Source organism: Archocentrus centrarchus, chromosome 2, assembly GCF_007364275.1.
Source record: "Archocentrus centrarchus isolate MPI-CPG fArcCen1 chromosome 2, fArcCen1, whole genome shotgun sequence".
Lineage (NCBI taxonomy): Eukaryota > Metazoa > Chordata > Actinopteri > Cichliformes > Cichlidae > Archocentrus > Archocentrus centrarchus.
Window position 1 is genome coordinate 3,850,136 of NC_044347.1, and position 9,857 is coordinate 3,859,992.

The window sequence follows — 9,857 nt, forward strand, 5'->3', positions numbered from 1 at the left end:
ATGGGCGATTATGAAGTGATCGTTTTCACTGGCGACTGTTACTCTGCCTCCACTTTTAATAAGGTCTACATTAAGCTGGTCGGCACTGACGGAGCGAGCGAGCGCACACACCTGTGGAGCTGTGTGCCATCTTTCTACAGAGGAGCAGTAAATATGATATTCAATTCCATTTTTATTTATACAGCAGCATTTCACAATAACAGTCATCTCAAAGTGTTTCTTATTATAAGGTAAATACCCTACAACATTAGAGAAAACCTCAACAGCAGGTAATCCCCTGTGAGCGAGAGAGCGAAATCAAAAGTCCCTTTAAAGAGAAAGCAGCCACCTGCCCCAACTGGTTGGAGAGTGCAGGGAGACAACAAGATGCAAACTATGGGAGTTAAGACCTGACGTGGATTAGTGGTGTATAAACACGAGTGGTGAAAAAAGGTGAGTGGAGAAGTGTCTGATGCTTAGGAGGTTCCCCCAGCAGCCCGAGGCTGCAGCAGGGATGGTTCAGGCTCGGTGGAACCGGTCATGTGAGATTAAATACAGATTCCTCACATTAAACAGTGGCAGTGGTGCAGTGGGTAGGTGTTCGCCTTGCAGCCGGAGGGTTGCCCGTTCGAGCCCCTGTCCCTGCTCCGCGTTGTATCCTTGGGCAAGACACTTAAACCACATTGCCTAACGGTAGCGCTGGTCTCTGGCTGCATGATCACAGATGCTCATCTCTGGATGAGTGAGCTGGACTGATCTTTTCATTGTGTGCACAATGACAATGAGTTGAATCTAACATCTAAATACTTTGAACTTTAACAAGTATTTAATCTGAGTTTGAATTGTACCTTCTCCATGACTGTATTGTGATTACTCAAAGGTTACAGCTCAGTTAAATGCACATGATGCCCGTCTCATTCTGTGTTTCCTCCAGGTATCACACTTCATTGTGTCCTGCCAAAAATCCCTTGGACAGCTGGTGCTCATAGAGCTGGATAAAGAGCGTCACACACTCTCCCCAAACAAGGCTTGGTTTCCTGCCAAGGTGCACGTGACGTCCCCTGAAGGAGAAAGCTACCTTTTTCCTGTCTACCAGTGGATCTCTGACAGCAACACTCACTACTTCAGAGAGGGGGCAGGTTTGTGAAAATGTTAGAAAGAAATAAACTAAAACCAGTAAATAATTAAAATATTCATCAAGAAGAAATGCTAAATATTATAATATTATTCAGAGGATCTAAAATTTACTTTGGCCCCAAGTGACCCTTAAAAGTGATCAATAACATTTTCTTTTTCTAATTAATTTGTTAATTTAATTTAATTAAGTCTTTGTTTGGTTTTAGAGAGATTCTGGCTGCTGCTTTATGGAAACACTGTAGACTAATTTATGTGTACACGTGCAGAGAAGTTACAGTCCCTAATCCAGAGGAAAAAAAAGCTGAGCTGATCTCACTGACTCTCCTGAGCTGCATAAAAATGACTCAACAGGAGTTCGTGTTGCTTATCAGGAAACAGACTGAATCAGGATGTGATCTGTCTCACGTGTAAGTTTAGAGCACTTGGAGTTTATCAGTGAGTAAAACAGGAACTGCAGCGTCTGCCAGCGTGCCTGAACTCTGACACGATTAAAGACTGACGATTAAAATAAACAATTCAGAGTAAATATATGTCTGTGTCAATATTCCTACAGGCAGCAGTACTGCACTTTGTTATAATGCTGATCATTTAGGAAACGTGCCTGTGTTAGCTGCTGATGGTCATAGTTTAGTACAGACAGGTGCCTAAAATAACACATGTCGAAAGATTATCAAGTAGAACCATTCATGCATTACTAGCAATACAGCACAGCAGCGGGTTCATGGATGCACACGGCATATTTAACAAGTCACAAATAAATAACGCTGGTAGTACTGATTAAAAATGTTTACATTCACTGCTCCCATCTCGGATTAACCAGGTCATGGTTTTCCAGTTGAAAATCCTAACTTGGAACTTCCAGCTGCAGCTGGAAAGCAAAGGAAATGTGCTAACGTGCTAATATGTTAGTTTTAGTGCACTTGGCGTTGAGAATGAAGTGAAGCTGTGGTGCAAACATCGTGGACCTCATGGAAATGATTCATCATGTAATTTCTCATCCACTAGAAAAATCTGGTGTTCACGTGTTAAGCCTGAAAACCGGAGACTGGTGACCAAATTTGAGCAATTCTGTGTTTATTAAGAATTTATACCAGACTGTGTGTGTGTGTGTTTTCTAGCTCGCACACTAATTGAAGACAAGCACAGACTTCTTGGTCAGTACAGTCGGGAGAAGGAGCTCGTGCAGCGACAGAAGGTTTATAGGTAAGAGACCAGAGCAGCATGGTAACCCAGAGAGAGATCCTCCAGGAGCAGATGTTAACACCACATGACATCTGCCATGATTTATTAAAATCTATGATGTGCTGTTCATCTTTTTGTTTAACAAAGTTGAAGTTAAACCTAAACCTTAATATACATATAATATTAAAATTAATATGCCTTTACATGTTCCTTAACTTCTTATTTTCATCTCTTCTCTTAGATACAAAATGACCAAAAAACAATAAGATTAATAATTTTGTTATCATTATTACTGAGAGCAGTAATAGTAGTTGATATTGATAAATCACATACAAACATACAGTTAGTAAACAGGACCCATTTATACTTTCAAATGTATATAATTCTACTGTTGTTTTTGTTTGTTTGTTTATTTATCTTGTTTTTTTAACCAGCTGGGACAAACAGGGAATCGCCCACTTTAAAGCAGACAGTCTTTTATTGCTGCCCTACGACATCCGCTTCTCTTTGACCAAGACTGCAGAGATGATCTACACCGGAGCCACAGGGTGAGCTCATCTATCTATCTATCTATCTATCTATCTATCTATCTATCTATCTATCTATCTATCTATCTATCTATCTATCTATCTATCTATCTATCTATCTATCTATCTATCTATCTATCTATCTATCTATCTATCTATCTATCTATCCATCTATCTGTCTACATATTAAAATGGTCTTTGTTTTCTAGACTGGGAAAGCTGGGGCTGATGGGATTACTTCAGTGTAACAAGTTTACTTGCCTTGAGGATATTTATAATCTGCTAAACGTCCACAAGACTCAAGTATCAGGTAATGAGTTATAATGTATACATGATAGCATGTATTAAAATGCTACTTAGAAATAATGATCCAGTCATGGACATCTGAATCTCAGCCAAGTATGGAGTAAAATCCTCTTTTTAAACATTTTCCAAGATTTTCTGAAAAAGTATTTGAGCTTTATAAAATATGAAGAACTCAGAGGCCATTTTATATTAGGACATTCATTCTACAGCTACTTGTAAATGTGCAGAAAATATTTCTGTGTGTAGTTTGCAGCAATCAAAAGACTGCAGTGTGCTTCATATAATTCAGGCTCTAACTGGCAGTTATGTTTTTGAGATCAGTTTTATTTTCTCAGTTTTCCTGCAGTCAAAAATGTTGGTCTCACCAGCAGCTGACCAGGATGGTTTAGTCCAGCATTTTCAATAAAATTATCTTTTATTTCCAGAATATGTCTATAAAAATTGGAAGAAAGACACCTTCTTTGGCTACCAGTTCCTAAATGGTACCAACCCCATGTTGATCGAACGCTGTAAAGCACTGCCAGAGAACTTCCCTGTCTCTGATAAAATGGTGTTCTCTAACGGTCAGCATCATTTGGAGGATGAAATAGAGGTAATTTTTTTCATTCCCATGAAATAAGGTTGACTGTAATATCCATCACATCTGGTTCATGCCTGCACTTGGTGAAGTATTTGCATTGACACGTTTACTTTACACGTGTATTGTCCAGACTACGTAGTTGGGGTCAAACCATTTATCATTGTGTCTGAAATTTCCAACAGAAGGGTCACATCTTCCTGTGTGACTACAAGCTTTTGGATGGAGTGGAGCCAAACATCATCAGTGGGAAGCAGCAGTATTTGACAGCCCCCCTCGTCCTGCTCTGGAAAAATGATGAAGATGAGCTGGTGCCAGTTGCTATTCAGGTAAACTTTGAATTGCTGTTAATAATATCAGCTACACTTAACTGAACTGTAGTGTTCATGTTGTTTGCTCAGGGGTCAGGGAGGGCCATGGGTGTCATGGGGATCAGGCAGCAGTCAAAGGCAAATGTCTTTCTTCAGACATCCAGTCCCCTGAAACTGGTTGTTGAGACATGAAACATCACCCCCCCGGTGAGAGAGGAATCCAAGGTAGTGTGTGAGGTTAACACTGGGCGATCGCCGCTGATTCACCTGCTACCTGCCCTTCAGCTGCTTAACACTGAGTGCTCAGCGCTGAAATGTCAGGTCAAACGTACTTCAAATTACTGTCATTACGTGACCGTTTGTCCTATTGGAAACATTCTAATGGTTTCTGAAAGCTGAGAAACTGTGCTTCACAGCCAACTTACATTATTATGGTAATTGCTGACAGAAGCCCAACAGACTTTAGAAGCAAACCGTGTCCCCGACAACACCTTCAGCTTTGGCTAGCCTCTCTGCAGAGCTTGGGCTCTGGAACCAGCCTTTAATTCTAAAGCTGTCCTCGGTGAGAGACAGTGAACGGGGTGGGTGTGCTTCATCTTTGTGACTGTCAATCGGAGTTTTAACCAGCAGATGAGAAGGGTTGTTTTCTTACACCTCTGTATCAGGAAATGGGTCCTGATGCTTGGGCCTGATCTTCACCTACAGATACAACCACTGAAAACGGCTGGCTCTGTAATGCAGCCAAGGATGGGACTTGTGACCAATCCTCGGCTTGACGAGATCCTTCAGAATTTAGGAAAACTGTCTTGAAATAATGTCTCCTGTATCCAACAGGGGGAGCAGTGATAGTGGAAGCACATTCATTTCCATCTTTCTTAACTGTTTATTGAAGCACTTCAAATGTATTGCAGGTTATTTACATGATTATAACAGAGCCATAAAGGTGAACCGTTCTGTAAAACAGTCATATAGACATTTGTTTGCAGCAAATTAAGTAGTGGTGGGTGCCTGGTTGGCTCAGTGGTAAAGCCGGCGACCATATACATTTGCTGCGTTGCGGTGCGGGCGGTGCGGGTTTGAGTCCCGGCCTGTCGCCAATTTGCCCGCGTATCTTTCCCCCTATTTCCTGTCTCTCTCCACTGCCCATAAAAGCCGCTGTGGCCAAAAATGCAAAATAAATAAATAAAATAAAGTAGCGCACACTGAAGGTTTGCACTCAGTGGTTACTGCTGACTAATGTATCTGAACTTGAAAGTATTATGTAACCACACTGCTAATGTTTTTAAACAAAAACTGAGATTGCACAACAATACTGAGTGTGTGTGTGTGTGTGTGTGTGTGTGTGTGTGTGTGTGTGTGTGTGTGTGTGTGTGTGTGTGTGTGTGTGTGTGTGTGTGTGTGTGTGTGTGTGTTGCCTGTTGGTCAGAGTTGATAATAAAGCAAATGAAAGACCAGAAACACATTTTTCCTTCTCCTGCAGCTGAAGCAGAACCCAGGTGAGGACAATCCGATCTTTTATCCTTCTGATTCTGAGTACGACTGGTTGATGGCCAAGACTTTTGTGAGAAGTGCAAACTTCAACTTGTATGAACTCGATGCTCACCTGCTGCGCACTCACCTGCTGGCTGAGATCTTTGCTGTGTCACTGCTGCGCAACATCCCCATGGTGCATCCCCTGTACAAGGTACCAAAGGCTGAGGAACCGCTATGCTTCTTAGATACGACACACAGACTTGTGACTTTGATATTAGGGTTAAACATGTGACCATAAAACATCAGACTAGAAAGGAAAAGTTCATTTTCTTACTAATGAATTTCTCTGTTTCCATCAGCTCCTCATACCTCACACCCGTTTCACTCTGAACATCAACTTCTTAGCTCGGAAACGTTTAATATCTAAGGGAGGATCCTTTGATAAGGTAAAGACCAGCAAAGCCAACAACTTTTAGTTCTGAGTTTCATGTATCTGTCTTTTACTGGGTTTTGACTGTTTTCTAGTTCACATCTTCTGGTGCAGAAGGTGCCCTCACAATCCTGAAGAGATCCCTGCCCTCAGTGACCTACAGCTCCCTTTGTATCCCAGATGATATCGCAGAGCGTGGGCTGACCCATGTTCCAAACTTCTACTACAGGGATGATGGACTCCGGCTCTGGGAGATCATCCACAGGTTCTCTCACCACTTTGTCTGACCACACATTTGTATAATTAGAGAATCCATCCATCCATCCATCCAACATCCATCCATCCATCCATCATCCATCCATCCATCCATCCAACATCCATCCATCCATCCATCACCAAGGCATTGAATGCAGTCTCTGGTGTCCCTTCTTAAAGAAGGGACAAGAATGAAACACAGTCCAGCCCCTCCCCAGGAGAGTGGTTCCAGAACCCAAGCTGTTCACTGATACCACGTTTTCACTGCCGAGGTCCCGGTGCTTGTGCCAGTGCTTTTCTCAGTTTCAATAAACCGGTGAAATGCTTAATAATGGGCCTGCACACATTATACACATTATAGTTTGTGGGCAGCACGGTGGCGTGGTGGTTAGCACTGTTACCTCACAGCTAGAAGAGCTGGGTTTAAATCCACCTTGGCCCAGTTTACATGTTCTCCCTGTGTTTGGTTGATTCTAGATTGTTCTTAGGTGTGGATGTCAGTATGAAGGATGTCTGTCTCTCTGAGTTAGCCCTCCAACAGGCTGGCAACCCTTATAGGGTGTAGCCTGCCCTTCACTCCATGACTGCTGGGATAGGCTCAACATATAAACTTATAATGTAATCAGGACGAGTGATGTCAGTAACACGTTACTCTAATCTGACTTCTTTTTTCGGTAAGGAGTAATCTAACGTGTTACTATTTGCAGTCCATTAATCAAATTACAGTAACTTGTCCAAGTCACCGCATTACTATTTTTGTCATTTTCCTCAGTACAAAGATATATTTTTGCTTTCTTCTTGTGTCTTGGGGAGTGACGTCTGGCAGATGCGACAATTAAGTCCCGTTTTCAGCATGAGGACAATAACAGCACAGCGACACAAAAGTAAACAATGGAGGGAGGAGAGAGATGCGCGTTTTCTAGCTGGAATTTCTGTGTATTTATGTGTAATGTCTTTGCTTATGTTGGTAAATAGCGTGCAGTCAGCATGATTTATGAAGGGCTTATATATAAAATGAAGAAATCACCTGTTTTTCAACAATCTTTAGGAGTCTGTGTTATTGTACCCATATTATAATCACTCCAGTGCTTTTTGGCCACTTCAAATATCTTTATAGATCTGTGATGTTATATTTGCTGTGATTTCTGCAGCCTTCTGAGCCAGATTTCTGTTTAAAAAGACATTTTTAATGTCAATGAAAAGTCACTTTGCCAAGAACTGAGTGCATCTAACTTAGTTACTTCTAAATTTAAGTAATCAGTAAAGTAACTAAGTTATTTTTTAAAGGAGTAAACAGGTTACTTTGTCAAGGTAACTATGCCATCACTGATCAGGAATGTGTTTGATTGTGTGTCCATTTGTCAGGTTTGTTAGTTCAATACTCACTTTCTACTACAAGGATGATGCTGATGTCCAGCACGACACTGAACTCCAGAACTGGATTAAAGAGATCTTTGAACATGGATTCAATTCAATAGAAAGCACAGGTGATGATAATGTGCACATTGTATATTACCATAAAGCAACTTAAATTTATTCTCTGTGTTGACATAATTCAGTTTATTCTTTCTGATCATCAGGAATCCCACAGAAATTCACCACTGTGGCTGAGACGGTCAAGTTTGTCACCATGGTGATCTTCACCTGCTCTGCCCAGCACTCAGCTGTCAACGCTGGACAGGTGAAGCCTTCCAATCAGGAATCAGAATCAGAATCAGGAATCCGATTCAGGAATCAGAATCAGAATCAGAATCAGGAATCAGGAATCAGAATCAGGAATCAGAATCAGAATCAGAATCAGAATCAGAATCAGAATCAGAATCAGAATCAGGAATCAGAATCAGGAATCAGAATCAGAATCAGAATCAGGAATCAGAATCAGGAATCAGAATCAGGAATCAGGAATCAGAATCAGAATCAGGAATCAGGAATCAGAATCAGGAATCAGGAATCAGAATCAGAATCAGGAATCAGAATCAGAATCAGAATCAGGAATCAGAATCAGGAATCAGGAATCAGAATCAGAATCAGAATCAGGAATCAGAATCAGAATCAGGAATCAGGAATCAGAATCAGAATCAGGAATCAGAATCAGGAATCAGAATCAGGAATCAGGAATCAGAATCAGGAATCAGAATCAGAATCAGGAATCAGGAATCAGAATCAGGAATCAGAATCTACCGCCGGTCAGTGCTCTACAACAAGTATTTTATTTCTCTCTCTCTCTCTCTCGATTCATACATAAAATATATAAAAATAGATATAGACAATATATATTGTCTATATCTATTTTTATATCTATTGTATATATACAAATATACAAATGTATATAGTACAGGAGTATTTGTGTGTATGTGGAGTGTTTGTAGAAAAGCAGCTTTCATAAGTATTGAAGGTGCCTGTTAAATAAATATCTCTTAATAAATAATGCAGTTGTGTTGCACTAACTGCTGAGGGAAAGGTATTTGTACAGATCACTTTTTGTTGCTCTGTGATTGCTTTATGAGCTGTAGGAGGTGGTGAGTTACTGTGATGTGTTTAGGAGTCTCACAGATAAAAACTGTTTTTCGGTGTGTTGTTCTGCATTTCTGGGACCTGAACTGTTTGCCTGATGGCAGACAGGTGAACAGTGCATGGCCGGGGTGGGTGGTGTCTATGGAAATGTCCCTAGCTCAGGAAAAGCCTGCAGGAGCTAGAGACATCTACCAGGGTGGGCAGAGGGCAGCCAGTTATCTTTTCTGCTGTCCTGGTTCCTCTCTAACCGCTAACCCACCTGAACCTTGTGGAGACCAGGATGTTCACTTGATTTTAACCTCTTGGAGAGCAGCTAAACTGATCTTTTAGGGTGGAATGCAGCTGAAACAGTGTGGACCCTTTTTAACCCAGCTGTTCTTGATGGGTTTTTGTTAAATGTAGGAAACATTTGAAAGCTTTTGGGTTCAGTGGTTAAAAGCTATTCTTCAAAGCCCATTACTGACTGATCCATTACTTCTTCAATGCAGTATGACTTTGGTGGCTGGATGCCCAACAGTCCTACCACCCTGGATCTTCCCCCACCTACAAAAAAAGGGACAACAAGTGAACAAACAATGCTGGAAGCGTTCCCCAGTGTTGGCACAACAGTGCATGCCATGGCCAGCATATGGCTCCTAAGCATGCAGTCCTTTGACACAGTAAGAGCTCCACAAATACTATGTAGCATACATTAAACTGTTACTAGACCAACAGTGGAACCAAAACTAAACGTGTCATTGATCTCATATCGATATCATCAGGTTCTTCTTGGCCAGTACCCAGAGAAGCATTTCACTGAGAGGTTTCCAGTCCTGAAGATAAAAGAATTTCAAGAAGAGCTCAGAAAGCTGAGTGAAGACATCAAAAGCAGAAACTCAGGCTTGGATCTGCCGTACACGTACTTGGATCCAGACGTGGTTGAAAACAGTGTGTCGATTTGAACACCGGAGGGCATCCCCTCATCCTCCAGCTTCAAATCAGTGACAGTGGGCAGAGTGAAAAATGAGTGTTCTGATCATCACTGATTTTACTGATTCAGCTTTAGTTACAGCTGCTTACAAGCTTATTATCAGTGTTCTCGTGGACAGGGGGCTCCTTTGTAATCTTCTGGGCTATTGTTGGTCTCAACATATGAATTATTTAATCCATTTCTTCTCATTATGGTG

The 9,857-nt window shown here is 41.3% G+C and overlaps 1 protein-coding gene across 1 annotated transcript; it reads left to right on the forward strand.

The window, feature by feature from the left end:
* LOC115799275 (hydroperoxide isomerase ALOXE3-like) lies at positions 1–9,632 on the forward strand. The gene is made up of 14 exons (XM_030756350.1): positions 1–147; positions 914–1,118; positions 2,235–2,319; positions 2,733–2,846; positions 3,035–3,135; positions 3,557–3,723; positions 3,894–4,037; positions 5,500–5,703; positions 5,852–5,938; positions 6,018–6,187; positions 7,543–7,664; positions 7,758–7,858; positions 9,180–9,350; positions 9,453–9,632. Exons 1-14 carry the CDS (start codon positions 1–3, stop codon positions 9,630–9,632), a joined length of 1,998 nt encoding a protein of 665 aa, XP_030612210.1.
* The last annotated feature ends 225 nt before the right edge of the window (positions 9,633–9,857 follow it).

Bases quoted from the DNA above. Each gene is read 5' to 3' on its own strand.
- LOC115799275 (XM_030756350.1), top strand. From the start codon at position 1: ATGGGCGATTATGAAGTGATCGTTTTCACTGGCGACTGTTACTCTGCC. The intron at 2,320-2,732 runs GTAAGAGACCAG...TTTTTTAACCAG, and splicing joins CAGCGACAGAAGGTTTATAG to CTGGGACAAACAGGGAATCG. The intron at 9,351-9,452 runs GTAAGAGCTCCA...CGATATCATCAG, and splicing joins GCATGCAGTCCTTTGACACA to GTTCTTCTTGGCCAGTACCC.